At 34.4% G+C, this 24,710-nt stretch overlaps 1 protein-coding gene across 1 annotated transcript in view; it reads right to left on the bottom strand.

Moving 5' to 3' along the window:
* LOC149564657 (leucine-rich repeat receptor protein kinase HPCA1-like) overlaps nt 1-22,517 on the bottom strand; it is a 47,058-nt gene extending 24,541 nt beyond the window's left edge. Inside the window, exons 1-8 of the mRNA XM_089816206.1 lie at nt 22,418-22,517; nt 20,925-21,536; nt 20,475-20,552; nt 20,245-20,367; nt 19,545-19,766; nt 19,231-19,349; nt 18,855-19,115; nt 18,499-18,696 (exon numbers count right to left, since the gene is read on the bottom strand). Coding sequence (XP_089672332.1) covers nt 18,499-18,696; nt 18,855-19,115; nt 19,231-19,349; nt 19,545-19,766; nt 20,245-20,367; nt 20,475-20,552; nt 20,925-21,536; nt 22,418-22,517 — 1,713 coding nt within the window. The remainder of the gene's footprint in view (nt 1-18,498; nt 18,697-18,854; nt 19,116-19,230; nt 19,350-19,544; nt 19,767-20,244; nt 20,368-20,474; nt 20,553-20,924; nt 21,537-22,417) is intronic.
* Between the last annotated feature and the right edge of the window lie 2,193 nt (nt 22,518-24,710).

Here is a 24,710-nt window from a genome sequence, read left to right as displayed (position 1 = left end):
TGGAGAGCCTCCCTTGTCCATGGCCATCCCATACCAAGGAGTCTCCAAGGTGCTCTAAGTGCATTTCAAGGTCGATCTTTCGAGGGTCATAAATCAAAGCTCACAAGGGCTATTGATGAAACATTTAATGCTATAGGATGGTCATGCCAAGGTCTAAAATAGCATATCTCATTTTTGAGAAATCACATTCTGTTCAGATTTAGCACAACGATATCACTCGATGTCAAAATTCACAATGTGCCTCAGTTCATAGGTGCACCACAACATAAATTTGAAACCGTTGATCTTGGCATCAAATTGTCAGTGCCATTATCTTTGGATGGGTGTGTGAATCCTAGTGACACCCTTGTTCCAACTATGAATATCATCCATCGTCTGCGGCCACCTTGTACTGAGGAGTCTCCAAGGTGCTTTAAGTGCATTTCGAGGTTGATCTTTCAAGGGTTGCAACTCAGAGCTCATGAGGGCTATCAATGAAATGTCAAATGCTATAATATGGTCATTCCAAGGCCTAAAATAACCTATCTCATTTTTGAGAGATCACATTCCGTTTGGATTTGGAACAACGATCTTGCTCGATACCAAAACTCATAGTGTGCCTTAGTTCTTAGGTGCACCACAACGTAACTTTGAAACCGTTAATCTTGTCATCGAATCATTAGTGCCATTAGCTCTAGATGGACAAGTGAACCCTAGTGACACCCTTGTTTTAGCTATAGAGAGCATCCATTGTCCATGGCCACTCCATACCAAGTAGTCTCCAAAGTGCTCTAAATGCATTTCAAGATCGATCTTCTGAGGGTCGTAACTCAAAGCTCATGAGGGCTATCAATGAAACATCGAATGCTATAGGATGGTCATGTCAAGGCCTAAAATAATCTTTCTCATTTTTAAGAGATCACATTCCATTTGGATTTGTCACAGCAATCTCGCTTGATGCAAAAATTTGCAGTGTGCCTTAGTTCATAGGTGCACCACAGTGTAACTTTGAAACCAATGGTATTGGCATCAAATTATCATCACCATTAGCTCTAGATAGATAGGTGAACCCTAGTCACAACCTTGTTCTAGCTACGAAGAGCCTCCATCATCTGTAGCCACCTCGTATCAAGGAGTCTCCAAGGTGCTTTAGGTGCCTTTTGAGGTCGATCTTTTGAGGGTTGTAACTTAGAGCTCGTGAGGGCTATTGATGAAATGCCAAATTTTATAAGAAATTCATGCCAAGGCCTAAAATTATCTATCTCATTTTTGAGAGATCAAATTCCATTTAAATTCAACATAGCAATCTTCCTCGATGCCAAAACTCACAGTGTGCCTCAGTTCATAGGTGCACCACATCGTAAATTTGAAATCGTTGATCTTGGAATTGAATCGTTAGTGTCATTAGCTCAAGATGGGTGGGTCAACCCTAGTGAGACCCTTGTTTTGGCTATGGAGAGCCTCCATCATCTATGGCCACCTGGTACAAAGGAGTCTCCAAGATGCTCTAAGTGCATATCAAGGTCAATCTTCTAAGGGTTGTAACTTGGAGCTTATGTGGGCTATCGGTAACCCCTTACCAAGTTTGGTGAACTCGTCTAATTAGGAATTTAAAGCTATAGCAAAAATTTCTCAAAATTGCAATTTTGCAACTTTTTCTTGCAAAGTGAAAATGAGTGCAAAGAGTTAGTTAGGGGTTTGAGCACGACCATACAAGGTTGGAAACACCTATATAGGTTTTGAAATGATAGAATGCATTAATGAAGCTAGTTTACATATAGAATGCATTAATCGATGGTTGGATTGAGGAAATGAAGTATGGTTCAAAAGTTATGAATGATTGTGTTTGGGTCTATACAAAGGACAACAAGAAGGTATATTTTGGATAATTTGGTTTCTAAGTTTTGTTAAGTGGTTCAATATGGGTAATATGATCAATGTGAGAAATGTATAGATTTTATTCATATGGATATGGTATTGGGGAACCAAGTTAAAAAAGTTTAATCCAATCAAGTCTCTTAAGTTGGGATATTTTGAGTTTATGTTGAAATTGAAAAGTTGTAGTATGAGGATAGTAACAAAGTGAAGGGCTAGTTATCAAAGATTATGAGTCTAGGAATGAGTTCATGGTTAGGAATAGAATCCATGGTTGAGAAGTGGAGTCCTTAAGTGTGTTGAGATTGGATTTGAAGCCAAGAGTTAGTTTCAAGGTTGAAGGTGGAGTTTAAAATCAGATTTGGGGTTATGTGAACCTTGTGTAGGAGGTTAACAAGTGTGTTTATGTTATGATAGCACTTCAAATTAAACATTGAATCAAAATTTAATAATAAAAGGTTGTTAAAATTTTATTCACAAATTATTGGATTTGAATCAAATATAACAAACATGATCAAAATTAATGATATTCCATAAACATGAACAATACACATGATCCGCAATAAATTGAACAATACTAGATACTAAATTAATATGTATATCATTGTGAACATAAAAAAATTAAAAAAATATCAAAATACATGTATCCATAGACCAGTTACACAAATATATATATATCAAAGTTCATGCATCCATAGACAAATTACACAAATATATATCAAAATACATAGATCCATATACAAAATGTGGCTGATCATGCCATTGGAATGTGTATAATATCAATATTTCTATAAACAATGTGGCATATGCCATCTCAAAATGTCTCATGATGCATCCTATGACAACTATATTATCTTAGGCTTCTAGGGGATGATCAAAATGTAGCCTCTTCGTTGCACTAGGTGGATTGGATGACTCTGACATAAACAAAAAAATAAAAACCAAAATTAGACTACTAAATTTATATGATTCTTTGTATCTAGCATTGAATTAATCAAATGCATATTGATATTTTTTTTAATGAAGATTTATACTATTAAACTTTCATCATAAATACCTCCCTCGTCTACCTCCTGCATTACTCAAGAGTCCTCTCATATGCCCTCGGTAATGCTTGTACCTCACTAATTTTGCCCTATGTATGTTCAAATATGTTTGCCAGATGAATCTACAACTTAAACTATAACATTATAATTAATAGCATGCTAAATTTAGAACATATAATCAAAAATTCAAACTACAACTTACTAGTGTAGGCTCCTCCTCAAGATATTGTGGTTGTATCATCAAAGATACAAAACTCTCTCGTCCAACCTCGTGTGCACTAGGAGTTTCCTATGAGATACAAAATACTAGTTGTTAATGCCACATAAATCAGTTTTGAATTTATTTATGAAAATAAGGAAAAAAATAAATAAATGATACTTATACATAAAATGGGGCTCTCAGTGTGAATGGAAATGCCTAAGTGTCTACGACATGAAATCTACATGGGCTCATCGCCAGTAGCCACACCCTATACAATAAAGAATGTAATTAAATTTCATTACCATAAAATTTTTACAAGAATGCATCGATATTTAATCAAATAGAAAGCACCTAATTACCTTTTCTTTGTCAATGGGTCCTGGTTCATCCCCCGCACTTTGTCCCCTAGGGATAGGTGGTATCTACAAGATTAAAAAAAGATTAGAACCCATATATGCTACAATATCAAATAGAAAAAACAATGAGAACACAACATAATGTACCGTAAATGTCATACATTATAGATATCTATGGTATACTATATGACATTATAGACATCTATGGTATGACATCTAATGTATAATGTATGACATCTATACATTATAATATATGCGGTAGATGTCATACATTATACAATATAATATTTAGGTGTGAACTAAACATGAATGAAGATCACATAGGTGTATAATTCAATATGGCTTAAAAATTAAAAATTACTCTATTATAAAGATTAACATTAAATCACATTTTTCATAGCAAAAAAATGTATACAAGTACCGACACAGAAGGAGTCCATGCTTTTGTATGCCCCTCCTCTCTCACATTAGGGTTTGTAGCCTCTGCACATGCATCTGGTGTATCCTCGTCAAATACAAACTGATACTCAAAATGATCACCTATGGGATCCAAACAAATATTCTTGCATGTTATGCAAGTATGGGGCACACAAACATGTGATGAGCTCATAGATGATGAACTTGCACCAGCATCATCAACACGGGGAGGTAGCATTGACCTAGCCTAGGATATCAACAGGCTACTCAATCTATGGATGGCTCTAATAATCAGAGAGCTAGCCTCTGCAATGATATTAGGATGCTACGCTTGAGGAGGGGGGGAGACATCAGTAGGGGGGAAAAAAGGGCCAACTTTCTTCCATTGGGAAGAGGGTTTATCTTAAGGAGCTCCTAGTCCTACATCCATGTTGGGCTTCATGCTCCAATAGTTCACCTTGAGGCCCAACAAAAATTTTGCACACAATTTTCTAAGGAAATAAAATGGCACCTCTAAATTACTATGTGGAGGGATGTCAAAAACCATCCACCAAAAATCCAAAAAGTTCACATGTATGGCATCATTTGTGCACTATTTAATCAATAGTTTGGGCTTTTTGTGGTTGACTAGTAAACCAATTTTTGGGTTTGCAAAAAGGGAAAAAAAATCATCTTTACTTATATTGAGGGCCGCAACCTCATCATAGTCCAACCCATCATCAAACATCTCATGCATTTTGTCATGCCAACAAAAAGTGGCATTTTGTTCCTTAATAAGTGTTTCAATGTTATCCACTATGGTGTTTAACATGGATAACATAAGAGCCAATGCAGGTACAATATTATATGTTGTACACAAAGCCCTCAATTTGGTGAGATTTTCAAATATCAAATCCTTGATTTGAGGAGGGTTTTGAGGGGGTAAAGGATCATTTGGTGGACTATTTTGAGGGGGCACTGGATCATTTGGTGGGGGGTTATGAGGAACAATATTCCTTACCTCAGTATCATCATTTTGGTCAACCATACCTATTAATTCGCAAAACATAATTTATATTAAAAATGCCTAAATTTTAACAAATTCAATTAAAACTAAAAAAATTATAATAAAATTGATTGAAAACATAAAAGAAAAACCTAAAGTCACTTACCTTCTCACATTTTCATTTTACAATCGGATATTTGAGCTAAAAATGTGAACGCACTATCGAAACAACAACCCTTGGGTTTTGTTTTTTTAAATATTAGTACAATTATCAGGTATCCAATTTGATATCGAATACTTGATATTATCAAATATCCAATTTTATATTGGATATTTGATATCAAATTGGATACCAGATAAGGCTTGGGCCTACTTTTTAACTTTGGTATCAGGATGGGTGGAAAAAAGTCAAAGCAAATTTTGAAATGTTTTTAGACATTTTCAAACTCTTATTTTTTCACATTGCCACTTTTTGGCACACCATGATCCTACACATACCCCTATGTAAACCATTTTTGAGTTGACTTAAGGATGAATTATGATATTTTGGAGATAAGGAAGAATCTTAAGTTGGATTCCCAATGCAATTATATGCAACCAATCAGAAAAATGAAAAGTTTAAGTGGCAAAAAATATGAATCACAACCATGGATTCATACCTAACCCTAAGTAACCAAAATCTTTTTAAGGAGGACAAACCCTAAACTATCTATGAAATGAAGAGCATTAGTAAGTTGTTGAAGGAGAGAAGAGAGAAGTTTGCATGTGCAAATAAAGCATTCATGGTGACTAAGGAGTTATGAAGTAAGACTACATTGCAGAATTAGTTAGAGTAGAATACAGGAAAGGAAAAGGATACATCAAGGAGACATTTGATCAAGGAGGATTGAGAATACATCAGTTTAGAGGCAATCTGGCATCAAGCAATCAAGTGCTGACCATAGGATCAATGCTGAGACATTCTAACAGGCGATTTTAGATTGGATACACTTTATTAATGCAGTAGTGAAGATTTGTGGGTGTCATCCCCACCCCATTTTTACCTTCTCATTGGAGGGTTTCTGAGTATCTGGTGTTAAATGTGTGAATTTTTACTTACTTAAATGCCTTAGATATACATCCTTTACATGGTATTTCAGTTTACTTGCAAAATGTATGAGATGGATGTATGATGAAAGTTTTATGGGTCCTAGTGTAAACTACTGATTCACCCCCCCCACCCACCTCCTCTGAGAAGTTTACCTTTCCTATTTTAATTCCAATGTTGTTCAAGCAGTAGATGAAGCAACACCCTAGAATTCTTGTCTTAGGTTCCCGCACATGATAGCCTTTTCTTCTGGCTAGCTATCTCTATAAATAGAGTATTTAGATCTTTTTTTGCTTAACCACAATTATACATTTTAGGGCTAGGTAAGATTCATTGAATCTACCCACCTTTCCATTTTTGTACTTCCTCTACAATAATCCTTGAATTTTCCTCAAAATAGTGTAACTTGAATTTTGTGCCACCAAATCAACATAGTTATCTTCCATATGCTTCACATAATTCAAGAAATCAAATTAGTCGGCTCAAATTCATCAAATATTTGATCAAACATATTTTGTTGTCATTCAACATCTATACTATGTTGTCACTTAGCCAACACTAGTTCACTCAGTAAACAATAAAGTTTACTGATGCTCGACATCAAATAAAATTTACTTTACATATACTAAATTTCACTTGACTTGCATTGGTTGTCTTCTTTTCTCAGTACCTATTGATTTTCACTCGACTTCTACTATTTTCTACTTAGCTTGCATTGTTTTCTCTGCAAGGCTTGGAAGACACTTTTCTTTACTTGAACTTCTTCTAGTCTTTCCTTGAGTAATCCTTCATTACAAACTTGAAGTAGATAAACAACACAATATAGTATCAATGTATTACTTGGTCCTAGTGCTCCTTTTATACACCAAAAAACTCAACCTTCTCTAGGTTCTCTTGTTATCTCATCTTTTCAAATCCTCTTCATCAATCAGCCAAATGATAGCATTCAGACCAAAAAGCAATTGTCTCAACAACAAGTAGCAGGTTTGACATCATTGGAAAAATAATGATTCCTCCATGATAATTTTTACACTTCAAACAATCTCTTTTCAACACTTTTCCAATCTTAATTTACTCACTAAAACTTGAATTCCTCACTACGTCAACAAAATCATAATCATTTCCAATGAGAAATATTTCTTAATTTTAATTTTCCAAAATAGGTCTTTGATTCATACAAAAATCCATAAAAAATTACTTAAGGATTGACTTAGTTAATTCCTCAAACAATGCAATACATTTTTCATGTTGTCCAGATTCATTTAATTGTTTACCAACATGACCAATTTATCCATTTGATCAAAATTGATTAACAACCTTTAGCTTTTACCCATTTACTACACAAACTAATTGATAGTATCTTCACCCTTTCCTATACCATTAGTTTACATTCTATCTTTCCTATTTAAAAGTAAAAAAACCTATTTCCTTTCACCAATACGACCTTTACCTGTTGTTATGTTCACTAATTACCTTATTTCTTATCAATTGTCTATATATGCTTACTAGTTGGGGTAACTTCATACACTTACAAAAAAAATCTCACAAATGTAATGGTTTCCTAGAAATGATAACCATACTATACAAAATCATCCTCAATGTCATCTACCAATATTAGGTATTCAACATTCTACCCCTTTAGCATTGATGTCAAAAAATAGTGAAAATATCAAAACTTCCTAGTGAAAAAGACTAATTAGTGACTTATACTCCTCCTGAATAGATAACACCTCCTTTAAATCTTTTACATACTCCTTTATATACACCCTGTTTTGGATCTTATATATACCCCCTTTTTGCAAATGATTCCAAAGAATATAATAAAAAATATGTAAAAACTCACACTTTACCAAACATAGTCTTGAAACATACTTTAGCATTGGCAAGAAAATGCTCCCATAACTCCTTTATGTTTTCAAGGCAATGTGTTGACCATTAAATTAAGAGACTAGATCCTCCTGTTGGAATATTTAGAATAAATAGGAGGGGGGTGAATCAATTATCCAAGGTCCAAATATACAAATAAAACTTTTCAGTACTCACCAAACATATAAGTGCATGCATTGATTAGATTATCCTATAACTCTATAACTAAGTAGATTATTATCCTAGGTCAAAATAAATTTGCAAAAATATAAACATTAAACATGAAAAACTCATTCACACAATTTGACACAAGGATTCAATGTGGAAACCCAATTTGGGAAAAACCACCAGTAACATGCTACCAATTTTCACTCTTATTAAGTGAGCCTTTTGAGGAGCCAACCCTGTTAAAGGTTACAATGCATGCTTTTAAATGTGACCTTGATTAAAGGATTTCAATCATCCTATTAGGAGTGAGTCTTGTTAGAGGACTTTAGAAAATTCTATTAAAATGTCACCCTATTAAAGGATTTACTCATGACTGTTTGGTCAACCTTAATCCAAAGGATTTATCTAGACTGATACAATGGTTAGAAAGTAGTAGTAGGACTTGACCTAATAACAAAATGACTCACTTATAGATTATGGATCTCTCGTTCAGTCCTTTATTTTGCTTGGCATTCATTCCTTTCACCTCTAATTTCTTGTCCACCCTTCAAGCCTTCACCTCCTTAAGCCTTCTTGCTCAATATGCCAATAACATGTTATTTCCTTCGGCCACCATATGAAGCAACACCTCTAGACTTCTTTTCTTTCTCTGGTTCTCACTCTTGACACTTTTCTTCTAGCATTGTATCCCCTTAGAAAGAGAATTTTGATCTTTTGTGGCTCAATCACAATCATCCATATTAGGGTTAGGTCAGATTCATTGAATCCTCCCTCTTTCTATTAGGTTCCCTTTAGAAATTTCTCTTACAATCCTCCTTGGTCCATCTCAAAATGCTTTATCTTGAATTCTATGACACTAGCTTATCATACTTATCTTCAACATGTTTCACACAATTCAAGAAATAAACTTTGTTAGCTCAAATTTATCAAATCTTTGATTAAAATCTTTATGCTTTCAATCAACATCTATATTTTTTACTTGGGAATAATGGTATTTGAATGCTCGGCTAGTAGTGGGTTGATCAGGATGAACTAAGTCTTCCTTTCTTGGTCATAACTATTATTACCTTGATTCTTGAGCAACACTCACTAACTTTTCTTTTCTTGATACCTACTAACTTTTCTTTGCTCAACTTACACTAACTTTTTTCTCAACACCTACTCATTTCTTCTCAGCCTGAACTAAAGCGCTCAGATTCCATTGTTTGCTTGCTCAAACTTGGCAGACACATTTTGATACATAGTTTTCTTCTTGTCAAAGCTTAAGTAACCTTTTACATTAGCCTTCAGTAGATCAACAATGCATCATATCATCAAGGTCTTATCTGGTCTTAGTGTTCCTTTTATATACCATATAACTCAACCTTTCTCTAGGTACTCTTGTTATCCTTTATTTTCAAATCTTCTTCATCAATTAATTAAATGATAGCATTCAAACCAAAAATAAATTAGCTTACCAGCAAGTAGCATGTTTGACATCATTGACAAAGTAATGATTGTTCCATGATAGGTTCCAACACTACAAGAAATATTTTTTTCAACAATCTCCCTCTTTGGTATTGATGGCAAACCAATACTAATAGCAATACCAAAAACAAACTTAATACCTTTGAAAGCTCTCCCTCTATCAGTATGTGTCTTTCCTCTATATAGGGCAATGTTTTCTTTGTAATCTCTTTTTTCTTCAAATTTCCTTGGAATTCTAATAAACTCTCTCTAAATATATTCAATTTATATCTTCCTCTTACTACTTCTTCATCTCTTAATATTTTCAATGTTATATCTCCCTCTTTGACAACAATGCCAAAGACTTGTCATCTATTCATGTAGATATCTACAATTCAAGTTCACCATTTGTCACTTTTCTTGTGGTTGTAAATCTTATATTTCACCTCCTTCATTACTTTAGGTAGATCCTAAAGTAAGATCCATTGCATTAAGTTGTAAAATATGACATTTAACTCAGTTGATGCAGGACACCACTCTTTCACCTTTAAGTATCTTGAGATAAGAGTATCACCCCTAGCTTACCTCTTAGATATTTATGTACATCCTTAGGTAAAGTCTTTGTGAATATATCAGCTATATGTTCCTTTGTATTCACATTTTCCATTCTCACTTCTTTTTCCTAAACCAATTCTCTCAAATAATGATATTTGATTGCAATGTGTTTTATCTTTTTATACATCACATGATTTTTAGAAATATTTATAGCACTTGTATTGTCACAATAGATTACCATAGATTTTAGTGATTTCTTCCATTACACTTTTGAGTAATTTTTTGATCCACACCACATTTGTAAAATTCATTGCAAGCTATATATTCAGCTTCAATAGTAGATTGTGAGATACAATTTTATTTCTTACTATTCCATGTGACTAATTTATTTCCCAAGAAAAATGCTCCACCACTTGTATTTTTCATGTGATCAATGTTTCTAGCCCAATTAGCATCTGTACAGGATCTCAATTCAAATTTGTCATTCTTCTTATAGTATAGACCATAATCTTCTATCCCTTTAGATATATCATAATCCTTTTGACAGCCATTAAGTGATTCTCCTTAGAATTTGCAAAAAACCTTGCAATAATCCCAACAACTAGAACAATATCAGGTCTGCTATGAACTACATATTGTAATTTCCTAATCATAGACCTGTATAATGTTTGACTTACCTCAACAGAATCATAAGTTTTGGATAGTTTGTGTCCAATCACCATACCCGTGCTAACTGGTCTTGAATCTTCCATACTAAAAGTTTTCAATATTTCCTTTACATACTTTGACTGAGTAATGTAAATACCATATTTCATATGATACACTTGCAAACCAACAAATAATTTAATCTCTCCAAACATAGACATCTCCAATTCTTTGATTATTTCATTTGCAAATGTCTTACACAATGTATTTTTTCCTCCAAATACGATATCATCAACAAGTATTTCAGCCAGTAAAATTGTGTTACCTCCTTTAGTCTTCAAAAATAGGTTACTTTTGTCATTAATCATCTCAAAACTAATCTTCACAAGATATTTATGCAATCTTTCATACCATGCTCTAGGAGCTTTCTTTAAACCATATACAACTTTATGCAATCTACATACCATATTTATATTGTTAGGATCAACAAATCCTTCAAGTTGTTCAATGTAAATCTCATCTTCCAGTATAGCATTAAGAAATGTTGATGTAACATACATTTGATAAACATTCAATCTTTTGTATGTAGAGTAAGAAAGAAGAGTTCTTATCCCTTTTAATCTTGTAATTGGGGCAAACATCTTTCCATAGTGAACTCCCTCCTCTTGAGCATAACCTTTACAAACTAGCCTTGCCTTATTCCTTGTCACTTCACTATTCTCATCCAATTTATTTCTATACAACCACTTGGTTCCAATAACATTCTTTTCCTTTGGTCTAGGTACAAGTGACCAAGTTTTGTTCTTCTCAACCTGATCAATTTCTTTATTTATGGATTTAATCTGATCTTCATTTTCTAATGCATCCTCCATAGATTTAGGTTGATGTATGCTCAACAAGAATGTATCATTTCTCAATCTATTCCTTGTCATTGGTCCATCTTCTCTTCGTCCAAAGATTTATTTAGTAGGATGGTGTCTTCTGACATATTTGGATAATCTTGGCTTTATTCTTCTTTCTTCAACAATAGGATGTTTAGGAAGTTCAATCACAGGTTCATTATGTACATCTCCGTAGGTAACTCAACATTCTTCTCTTGTAACTTGTTCTCAGCATCATACTGCAACTCAACTTCTAAATGCAACTCGGCATCCATAGTATGTGACTTGGTAGTCACTGATTCTTGTTGATTAACAACTTGATTTTTGAAATCATCAATAGTCATGCCTTCATAGTAGTACAAAAATATCTTGTAATCTTTAGGTTCCTCATTTTGTTCATCTTCATATATATTTGTATACTCATCAACTTTTACATTAGCACTTTCCAAAATTGTGTTAGTGTTAGTATTTAAACACTTATAAGCTTTGTTTCTTATGTAATAACCAAAAAAATGCCTTCTTCACTTTTAGCATCAATTTTACCTTTTCTATTGTCCTTTATAATGTAACACTTTCTTCCCAATGCCTTAAAATATTTGACATTGGGTGAGTGTCTATACTATAATTCAAAAGGTGTGATATTTGTACCTTTTTTCACATGTACTTGGTTCAAGGTATAGATAGTTGTACTGACAGCTTCTCTCTAGTATTTCAAAGTAACATTGTTCTCCATCATCAGTGTCCTAGCATAGTCCATCATAGATCTATTCCTCCTTTCAGCTATCCCATTCTATTGAGGGGTCCTATGTACATAAGTTTGTCTCTTGATTTCTCTATCATTACAGAAAGTTATAAAAAGAAAGAATGTTCAAAAAGCCTTCAAATAAAATATCCAATGATTGAATTTGGTATTTGCTAGCTTCCAATAGCATGAAAGAATGTTCAGAAAGAATTCAATTAGTGTATTCAATAATTGAATTTGGTGATTGCTAGCTTCCAATGGCATCAAATATTTGTTTTATGTCAGAATAGTAGAACAAACAACAAATAAAAAAGATAATATGGGTTAGTAGGAACCCAAACTTTTTTTATAACCATTTTTTGATGTTTTCATATAGTGCGTATGCACTATAGTGCATGCACACTATGTGAGGAATCTCTCTCTCTCTCTCTCTCTCTCTCTCTCTCTCTCTCTCTCTCTCTCTCTCTCCTACCCTCTCCCATTGCCTACTCTCTCTCTTTCCCACCCTCTCCCATCCCCCACTCTCTCTATCTTTTCTCATCCCCTACTCTCTCTCTCTCTCTCTCTCTCTCTCTCTCTCTCCCCCTCCCCCCCCTTATCCAAACCTCTCCCATCCCCTACTCTCACTAGCTCTCTCTCTCCCTCTCCCCCTACTCTCTCTCTATATCCCACCCTCTCCCATCCCCTACTCTCTCATCCCCCACTCTCTCTCCCTCTCTCACCCCTACTTTCTTTCTCTCTCTCCCTCTCCCTCTCCATCCCTCCCACCCTCTCTCATCCTCTATCCCTTTGTCTCTCTATACCCTCTCCCATCCCCTACTCTCTCTCTCACCCTCTCCCATCCCCTATTCTCTCTCTCCCACCCTCTCCCATCATGTACTCTCTCCCTACCACCCTCTCTCTCTCTCTCTTTCTCTCTCTCCCTCCCTCCCACCCCCTACTCTCTCCCCTATCCCACCCTCTCTCATCCCCTACTCTCTCTCTCTCTCTCTCTCTCTCTCTCTCTGTTTCTCCCTTCGTCTCTCTCTATCCCACCCTCTCCCATCCCATACTCTCTATCTCCTCTCCCTCTCTCCCTCTCTCTTCCTCTCCAACCCTCTCTCTCTCTCTCTCTCTCTCTCTATCCCACCCTCTCCCATCCCCTACTCACTCTCTCTCTCCCCCATCCCCATATCTCTCTCTCTCTCTCTCTCTCTCCCTCTCTCTCCCTCTCCCTCTCTCTCTCTCTCTCTCTCTCTCCCATTCTCTCTCTCTCTCTCTCTCTCTCTCTCTCTCTCTCTCTCCCTCTCCCTCTCCCATTCTCTCTCTCTCTCTCTCTCTCTCTCTCTCTCTCTCTCTCTCTCCATTCTCTCTCTCTCTCTCTCTCTCTCTCTCTCTCTCTCTCTCCATTTCTCCCACCCTCCCACATTTTTCCCACCCTCTCCCATCTCCTACTCTCTCCCTATCCTCTACTCCCTCTCTCTCCCTCTCTCCTTCCCTCTCTATTGAAATTCAGGCTTACAAAGTGTGTGTGCACTATAGTGTGTATGTGCTATATAAGCATAAATTTTTAAATGCTTTAAATAGTGTGTGTGCTCTATAGTGTGCACGTGCTATTTAAAGCTTTGGATTCTACCAAGCCTAAGGTTTAGATTTTTCTTGGGGATCCAACCCAAAGGTTTGGAGTCTCTAAACTGGTATGAGACGTGTTTTGCAACAAGCATACAAAAAATGATTGATTTTTATTGGGTGCTCTCCTTCATGTTTCCTCATGGTTGAGCATCAATAAAGTTAGGTTATATGACATTATAGATCTCTATGTTAGCTATATAACCATATATTTTATTTTAAATTTGAACTATTTCAAGCCTTTCAACTATAATTTATTTTGAATGTATGCTTGTTTTATCTCAAAAACCAACATGTACTAATTGGAGTGTAAATTTTAGCTCGTTCATTGAATCTCGCAACAACTTAGTTCCTTAGAAACTAGACTCCATTCTACAAACTCTGAAAAAAGAAAGTTTTGTTTTTAAATTAGTTTTCAATCATATATAGGGGGGAGTATATACATATATTTCACATTTTTGGGATGTGTCCAATTACAAAATTCATTATAAAAAATACACATTATAAAATTACCCTAAAAATATGGGACAAACTACATGGTGTTAGGTAACTTTTGACCATAGTGATCAAAGAATTTCAAAATAAATTTAAAATTTTAGGAGGACCATAGTTTGCACTATGTTATTTATTTCTAAAAAAATTGTACTAGTTTTTGTGGCCCCCTTTTTTGAGGATCTAAAACTAAACTATTTTGAAAATAAATTAGTAGTTTAGCAACTAGATTCAAAGGACTACTACTTTTTTTTTTCTATATGTTAAAATTTTGAGCATAACTATCTTCAAATTCTTGTTGAAGTTCAGAAATTATTGATTTCAAAAAAAATTGGCCACTTATACCCCTCTTTTTTTGGCACCACAACTTGGTGCACTTACACAAGAATTTGATAAGTTTGTTGAATTTAAAGCCCAAGCTAAAAAGGGATGTGGACACTATGTAAAAGTCCTAAGTTTGGATAGAGGAGGGGAGTATACCTCCAATTCTTTTGTAAATTTTTGTAGAAAAAATGGCATCAAGAAGGAGCGCCTTACAACCAATTATACTTCCTAGCAAAATGACCATTGTTGATATGGAAAGTAGCAAGATGAAAGAAAAGGAACTCCCAACTGAATATTGGGGAGAGGTTGTAGCAAGAACAATATACTTGATAAAAAAATTTCGTACAATGGCAGTCTATGACAAGATTCCTCTTGAGGCATGGTCAAGACATAGATGGACAGTTGAGCACTTAAGAGTGGTTGGGTGTGTAGCATATGGACATATGCCAAATGAACAAATGCAAAAGTTAGATGACAAAGGTGTGAAGTGCATCTTCATAGGTTAAAACTCAGAATCAAAGGCTTATAGATTGTATGATCTAATCACCAAGAAGATCATCATTTCAAGAGATGTGGAATTTTTTGAAAATTAGTCATGGGATGGCTTGGTATATGAATCTTAAAACATTTCAAGTAAAGTGTCGACTATTAATGAAGAAGATGAAATTGGTGATTATAAAAATGAAAGAGAAACAAATATAGGTGACTTCAAATAAAGGAAAAAAAGAAACCAAGCTCAAATATGTAAAGAATTAGCTCCGAGTTGGTATGCATAATAGTAGCAGCAACAATACTGAAAATTTAGATCCAACTCTTGCCTCCCTATTACCAAGAAATACTAAGAGTCTAAGGGAGATATACCAAGATGAAAGGTATGATGAAGACTATGATGAGAGTGTTAATTTTGCATTATTTTCTCATAGTGATCCAATCTATTTTGAAGAAGCTATGAAATAGAAAAAATGGTGTAATACCATGGATGAGGAAAAGATGCTATAGAAAAAAATGAAACGTGGGAGTTAACTGATCTACCTCCCAATAAAAAAGTTATTAATGTTAAATGTGTTTACAAAACCAAGTGCAATGCTGAAGGAAAAATAGGCCCCATTTGCAACTCAACACAAATGGAAGGTATATCAAATCAATGTGAAGTTTGCCTTCTTGAATGGTGTATTGAAAGAAGAGGTATATGTGAAGTAGCCTCTTGGTTATGAAGTTGCAAGTGAGGAACACAAGGTGTATAGGTTGAAGAGAGCTCTTTATGGGCTCAAGCAATCTCTATGAGCATGGTATAATATAAGGATTGACTCATACTTGATAAACAATGGCTTTAGCAAAAGAGATGGTGAGCCCACTCTCTACATCAAGGTAGAAAATGATAAGGTTTTGATTGTTGTATTGTATGTAGATGACTTAATCTTCACTGAAAATGATAATTTCCAAAATGGTAAATTTAAAGAGGCCATGCAGAGTGAATTCGAGATGAGAAACCTAGGTCTCCTATAGTACTTTCTAGGCATAGAAGTAAAACAAATGCATGATGACATCTTTATCTCTCAAGAAAAATATGCAAATTATAAGATCTTGGAGAGATTCAAAATGAAAAACAACAAGATAGCCCCAACACCAACAATAGTAGGTCTAAAGTTGAGTAAGGAAGATTGCAGCAAAAATGTGAATCCAACATTATACAAAAGCATGGTTGGAAGTTTTATGTATTTGATAGTAACTCGGCTTGACATGATGCATGTAGTAAGTTTGATTGTCAAATTCATGGAAACTCCAAAAGATTCTCATTGACAAGTAGAAAAGAAGATGTTAAGGTATGTGAATGGTACCAAGGGATTTGGCATTTTATATATTGTTGATAATGATTTTAGGTTGATTGGTTACACTGATTGCGATTGGGTTGGAAGTCTAAATGATAGGAAGAGCACTTCTGATTATATGTTTCATATGGGCTCAAGTGCAATTTTATGGGCATCCAAGAAGCAACCAGTTGTTGCTCAATCTACTACAGAGGTTGAATGCATAGCAATGAATGAAGTAGCATGTCAAATTATTTGGCTAAGAAGAATCTTCATAGATTTGACTGAAAAACAAGAGGATACAACTAAAATATTTTGTGACAACATTTCCTCAATTGCATTTTCAAAGAATCTAGTCTTTTAAGGGAGAAGCAAGCACATTGAGATCAGATATAATTTCATTAGAGAGTTAGTGAAGAATGGAGAAATCAAGATGGAATTCTGTCAGTCTAAGTAGTAGCTAGCAGACATTTTCACTAAGTCATTGGGCATAGAAAGTTATGTACACCTAAGAAGGAGTCTTGGTGTGGATGATTTGGATTAAGAGTGAGCCTTGTTTTTTTTGGCTTAGGACAAAGGGGGAGTGTTGAAATATAAAACTATTTTTTTCCCCTTGAGCCAACCACTCACCTGCCTAGTAGAGCATTTATCTCGATAGGTAAGTTCAAATTTGAAATGAGAGAAAAAATTTGTTTGGAGATAAATAGAAGGAATGTATTCCATTTTTCAAGAGAGAGACAAAGAAGTTAGAGAAGAGCAGAGATAGGAGAGTAGAAGGAGAAAGTTATAGATTAGCAACAATAGAGGAATAATAGAGTGAGTTCAAATCTGAAATGAGAGGGGAAAAAATTGTTTGGAGACAAATAGAAGGAATGTCTTCTATTTTTCAAGAGAAAGACAAAGAAGTTAAAGCAGAGCAGAGACAAGAGAGCAGAAGGAGAAAGTTACATATCAACAACAATAGAGGAATAAAAAAGTTTGCAGCCAAGATCTCTCTTTCTGTATTTTGCAAGTGTATGTTGTCCTGTTGAAGTAGTGATTGCTCCAGGCCTTTATTGTATGCAACCCTTATAGCCACAAGTTTATATTATTAATAGGAGTTGCAGTTTAATGTATTTTGGTTCTAGTTTGAAGTCATATGTTCCTAGATTTTTAATAGGTTGAATCATTTCTAAATAGAAAGAAAACAAGCATATTTGTCTACCTACAATTCTTTGAATTCCTACAGTTGTCTCCATTTCTATCTATTCTGCATTGTGTTTGGTATTTGTGCAATATAGAGTTGCAAGTCTCTATTCTTGTTTTTGTGTTTTAATGGTGGATAAACCAGACTATTAGTCAGCTATCATCAATCTCAGTCCCCTTGTCAACCAAGTCTTTCCTCCTAACTCGATCTTTGTTATGTTTGTGTACTGACCGAGCATCCTCCACCTAGCAATGTTAACTGAGTTCACTCGGTTACTGTGTTAACTGAGCTATCGCAGTCCTTACCTGACTGAGTTCTTCGAGCTCACTCGGTTTCCTTTGTTAACTGAGTTAGGTTGACTTAGTGTTGACCATTCATGTGTGCGTGCACGTGTGTGCGCAAACACTAAGAACATAGGCTTATTCACCATTCTCTTCTAATAACTATTACTATTTTCTATTTTCTAGTTAATAATTTTAACGGAAAAAAGAATTATAATAAATTCATTAATATATTTCACATGTGATGATAAGAACCACTAATATTCTATACTTAAAATGATTTTCCATACTTAAAATTTGTAACACAAATTTTAATTAGAATTATAGAACTTTATTGACACAAATACAAAACATTTAGTAGTCAATGTGTCAAATAAATATACATTAAAATTAACTGTAATACAAAAAAACAGAAACATTTAATCTTACAACCAAGCCCATACTAGAAGATTGAATTCAAATGAGCAAGCATATGAAATGAAAATTACGTCGGGGAAATCTTATTTCTTTTGGTATAATGCAGAAGTGGGTGGAGTCCTAGAGGTTTACGGAATTAGAGACCTCCAAAGCCTTCTCTATCTCTTCATACGCCTCTGACAGTTTTGGGCGTCCTTGACTTGAGGAAGCTGTGCAAAGAACAGCCAACTTCAGTAGAATTACAAATGCTTCCCTCGAATATTGCCCATTCAGCCTTGGATCTGCATATTTCGATGGATCGATGGGATTTTCCTCGTTAACCTTCTGTGCCTGTAACACCATCAAATTATAGCTTCACGTCTAGTGCATTCAGCTATAAACCCCAAACAACAAAAAAATAAAATAAAGAAAAACCCTTGAACTTGATGGACAATCTCTAATGTTTAGAAATATAGATGATCTCTAGATAAAAGTGAGAATGCACTGGCCTTCTTAACAAGGGACTCTCGATGAGATTGGTCAAGATCAATTGCTCTTCTGCCTGAAAGAAGTTGAAGTAAAACGATACCGAAGCCATAAATATCACTAGCGCATGTTAGTCTTCCCTGGCTCACATATTCAGGATCCAGATATCCCAAAGTCCCCTTCACAGCAGTAAAAACATTTGTTTCCTTAATATTAAATATTCTTAGCAGCCCAAAATCTGCAAGCTTTGCTTCCATGGATTCTGTGAGGAGGATGTTTGTTGGCTGTATGGTCGAGGGAAAAAAACATGCACCAAATTAGTATTATAGTATATAAGACTAACCTTTCCAGTATGACTTTGAAGAAGAAACTAAAGTGTTGGTTTAGGGTTTTACTGGCCTTTATATCACGATGAACTATGCATCCATCTGGATAGAGATGAAGGAAACGCAAGCCAACCACACAGTCATGTGCAATATTCACCCTTTGCACCCATGTCAACACTTTATTCTGTAGCCCTGTTTGATTTGCAGAATTTAGGAAATGAAAATACATCAATAATGTTCTTGAATAACCAAAGTTCACCAATGTAACTTGTAATTTATTTATGTCTTGCAGTAGGATGAAAAAAAACCTGAAAACTGAATATGAATGTTAAGATAATGCATTTAAGTACTGATAAAAGCAGTGATAAGAGTGGAGTACTTATTCACCTAGAAGCATCTGAGATAGATTTCCATTGGCACAATACTCGTAAACAAAGTACTTCTCACCATTCTCATCACAGTAGCCGAGCAGAGATACCAGATTTTTATGCCTGATTTTTGAGAGGGTCTCAATCTCAATTTCGAATGCATCAACCTGTGGAATGTTTTTGCAAATGTGTTTAATGGCTATAAACTGGCCACTCGGAAGCTTTCCCTTGTACACGTTGCCTGCAACAACAGGGGAACTTTTTATTATTTAAAATTTTGTTATTGATGTCAATGGGGATAATAAGATAGCAAAATATACATTATACTAAATTGAAGAGTACAGTGTTCAAAAAGATTTAACAAGTAGAGTTTCTTTTAATGTTCTTGAAATCTTTGTAAAAAAATGGTACCTAAACTATTAAAGCCCCAAGATGGCACCTATAGAATTTGGGAGGACAATGATCAATAGCATGTTTCCTATAAGAAAGGATGAGACCAATAATAATGATACCCATTCACACTCCCAATGAAGTTCCTGTATTCTTTAGCCTATGGAGGACACACCCTATTTCCCCACCAAAATTTTTGTTATATTCTCTTAGTACTCTGATTCATTTTTCCAATATGATTCAGTCGATTGATTATTTTTACTGTATATGCGATAGGACTGAGACTGATGGAATGAAAAAAAAGATAGTTCAAAGATTTATAAAGTGACCTGTACTTCCTTCTCCAAGGAAAGCCCAGGGAGAGGTATAGTTCATTGCATTTGAAATCTCTTTGGCTGAAAATCTAATCAAAGGAGACCCATCTGAACCAAGTGCTTTGGTCTTATCTTTACCTGTGGTGGAAGAAGAAAAAATAAACAATTGTAGAATATATATCAGCTTGATTCCATTATAAAAATCCAGTCATACGATAGAACTCAGCAAAATTTAGCTCAAATACCTGCTTTCCTTTGTTTAACCTTTTTGGGAAGGCAGACGCAAATCATCCCAATAACAACAATGGCAATGAGTACAACTGCTGCAAATATAGCCATTCACAGATAAACAAACCCAATCAGAAAGGGTGCCTGCTTGCAAGAAACAAAGTTCATTTCTTGTTTTTTAATTGCGGTATCGTTCAAAGCGTGAAGATTACAAAGAAGAAACAACAATAAATTTCTCGACTTTATGATATGGATGATTACCTAGGAGATTTACTCTTCTTTTTTTATGAGAGTGACCTGGAAGCGAAAGTAATAATAGAATAGATGCATTAGATTCTATCAAGTAATAATTAAAACATAAACTGGGATGGAACTAATTAATTTCAGTAATTAGAGTGACAAGTAATTGGACAGATTTAATCAAACGTTTAAAGTACTTTTAAGAGGTATATGAAAGAACTGATCACCTTGGCTCTCAAGTTGTTGATACACCAAGCAAGTGGCTGAGGACCCAATGGATCGACGATCATCTATGTGAAAAGCATCCATTGTAATGAGAAGGGCCAGTGCACAATCTTGTGCACTCACTGTCCCGTTACTTTCACCACCCATCATCTCGTTCAAAACCTCGGTTTCATAAGTGAAGTTCCCAATACAATCCCTGCAGGCCGCCATGGTGTTGTTCATATGATTAACCCTCTCTTGGAGTGCACTGCCACTACATATTGTTTGTAGAGTATTAAACGACTCTCCAAGCTTCTTTCCAATGTCATCAACGCTCTCATCGTAGCAAAAACCGGCACCCAATTTGGTGAACTCGTAAAAAGAGCAGTGTGCAAGCTCAGAATTATGGCCTTGGTCGATCAAGATGTCTCTACAAGACAACATGTCATCGGTTTCCAAGAAGATGGGACCCTTGCCACTGTGGTTTGCTTTGAGGGCCAATGCTTCTGTAAAAGCCACCTTTGCATCCATACAACATGCTTCTGCCTCCAGTGCCCTCCAACGTACACGGCCATTCTTTCTCAAGCAATTGGGAGAAGGCGTATACGGGTACACCGTGAAATCTAGGCTACAATCTGTACATGTGAGAGCATTCCTTCAGATTTCAATATTAGTGAGTAGACAAGACCACATAATGAAGAGAACAATGAACTATATACATATGTCATTGTATTATTTCCTCAAAATAACAGCAAAGGTCTTAGATTGCTTTATTGGTACATAAATTTCTTCTTTCCATGGTCGGCGTAAATTTTCCTTGAAAAATTTTTAGTATAAAAGATTTGATGCTTTGACAAGTAGTAGATATTTTCTATAACAAATCAGGTTATGATATTACTATCAGAATTAAATTGTGTAGTTTTTTATTCAAACTCACAGACATGTGTTTTATGAGTAGTGACTCACAAGAATCCATCTTTCATAAGAATGAAAGAAACACTTAGCACTTATTAGATCTACTAAACACTCACACGAGAACTTCCTACATCTTCTACACTATGAAATTTTTTCTATTACTAAACCCACACTTAGCACTTATTAGATCTACTAAACACTCACACGAGAACTTCCTACATCTTCTACACTATGAAATTTTTTCTATTACTAAACCCACTTTGGATGCAATACCACAGACAAAACCTTCAGCAAATTACCGTTTGCTTATGAACTATTTATTTAAAATATTTTTAAGAACAAATCAATTGTGATAATAATATCAGAATTATTAGCTTTAATAAAAGCCAATGAGTAAAAGAATTTCGTATGTTTCACATAAAAAAGTTAATGAAAAAGATCATATATTAAATATCTTTAGAAATCTACACTATCAACTCTTTAAATCTTGTAAAGAGAAGAGCGGTTTCATCGATAAATCGTTCTATGACATTCAATTAGACAATAACGGTTCATGAAAGATGAAGTCCCCTGAACTTCTACTTCTTAAAATGTAAAATACCTGCTTCGGTTCTCTTAGTGCAGGAAAATATGGCGAGGAGGGCAACATAAATTGTCAATTGGCTGAACTTTCTGCCTCCGCCTGCGTTTTTCATCGTCATAATCTGCACTGAAACACTGCTTAAGTAGGCTGCTTAATCTTTCTCTACGAAATTTGTAACAAACAGAGAAAAGGCTGTGTATAAACTAGAATGCTCTGGTTGTTGTGATCATCGGTGAGGATGTCCCTTTTGCATAGTCCCTAACGATGGCTTTCTCTATTTTTTAACATCAATTTGTTTTAAACAAATTATTAACGATGGCTTTCTCTATTTTTTAACATCAATTTGTTTTAAACAAATTATTAGGACAAACGTATTGAAAATTTTGATGACTGTTGAATAAATTTAGATATTTACGATAGTATAGCTGATTTTAGATTTAAAACGATATTGTCGGCTTCCTGTTTAATTTTACAATTAAAAAATAAATAATAATAAATAACAAGAAAACTACCTCGATATTTCAAGGCTAAACAGACTTATATGGTTTTCTCGTTGCGTTGGAAATATCTGCCAAAGAATGCCAAACATATATATATATATATATATAATGTCGGTTATGCAATATACCATTTGTGTGTGTGAGGTTGTTATGGTTAAAAGTTTCATTTATAAGGATATTTTTCAAGCTGGGTTCAATTAAAAATATATAAATAAAAATTGTATTTTTATTAATAGTTAAAAATTTTATTTTTATTAATAGTTTTCTTTTATTGATTTAAATTTAATTTTACTTCAGACTTCCAGTTTTTCTAATATGTTTTTTAAAGTAAATTGTATTATGTCTTCTAAGTGAAAAATGTTTACATTTAAAACAAGGCCGCATGCATAGCAGCGAAGTTCTTGTCAACAAGTAGAATTATTTAAACTTTGAATAGAAATTATAATATTAAAATAATAATAATAAAAATAAAATAATCTTCTTTCAATTTTTTTTTCTATATTAAATTATTTTAACTATAATTATATGTCATCAAAGTCTAACACATAATTCTGATGGAAAATTCACAAGATTACGTTTTAGTTGAGAGATTAGCCTTTTCAAACAAGTGGCAAGTTTTTTGTTAGTAATATATAAAGAGGTAAAAAATGTAAATAGTTAAGAGTGCATTGACTATCATAGTGTACAACAGTGCTTTACAAAGCTAGGCCAAAGTATTGAATACATCTCTATAACTGTTTATAGACAAATTCATTGTTTGTAGAGAGATCTAAATAATAAAAATACGGAATGATGAAATTGAATAAATATCGTTAATGAAACAAATTTCAGTCTATTTAAAATTTATTTATAATTAGTAATCATGAATGAAAGCGAATGAATTTATTTGAACATATTATGAACTTTAGTGTGAGTTGTGGTTACCACAACAATGTGTATGAAATGCATAGAAAAATTTGCTACATGTCAAGATTAATTCAGAAAGTGTTGATAATGGAAAAAAGGACACCAAAATATCATATGGAGAGCCAATATTATTAAATTTGCCATTGCAGTTAAAAAACATTTAGCGTACATGCAAAAATGATCTTATATTTTCAGTGTGAAATAAAAACAAAAAAAATTATATACTCATTGCTTGCAGACAAGGAATTAAGAATACGATTTGCGAAAATATTTTGATAGCTTCCAATATATGCAAAATGATTCCACAATAATATGCATTTATATAAGATTCTGTGAGCTAAATAAAATGTTGAATTTTGATCGCACTTTTTCAAAACCTTATTTAAGACATTATACAACTCAGTTTTAATCCCTTTGCATCCTTTCTCCTTGACTCTTTCAACTAAGTCTTTTGTGGGTTTGTGAGGGAAACATACACAATGGGACTGTAACATCATTAAACCCATTGATCACAAACTCTCACAAGTCATTAGCTACCATTTAACATCATTAAACCCATTGATCACAAACTCCCACAAGTCATTAGCTACCATTATGGTTTTCATCTTCTATGCCCATGTATCATAATTCTATCCGTTAAAGAATGATGGCTGCTGCCATATCTTTCCTACATCTCCTGCCATGTCAAATATCCTAGAAAACAAATACCTAACTCACTGTGGATGTGGGGCCTCAAAGCTCTAATACCATGTGAAAAAATAAATCACAAACTCCAAAAATTTTGCTCGACACAAGAAGGTGTCAAATGACAATTTGCTCGGCATACAATGGATCCCAAGTGACAAGCAATAGGTGTAGAGTGAACTTGGCACATGAAGGAGCCAAGTAGCTTGGCACTAAGGGAA

This window comes from Cupressus sempervirens, chromosome 3 (assembly GCF_028749045.1).
Source record: "Cupressus sempervirens isolate cs-2001-9-10 chromosome 3, ASM2874904v1, whole genome shotgun sequence".
Classification (NCBI taxonomy): domain Eukaryota; kingdom Viridiplantae; phylum Streptophyta; class Pinopsida; order Cupressales; family Cupressaceae; genus Cupressus; species Cupressus sempervirens.
The sequence above is the reverse complement of the archived record's forward strand: the minus strand, read 5'-3'. Positions and strand labels throughout refer to the sequence as shown.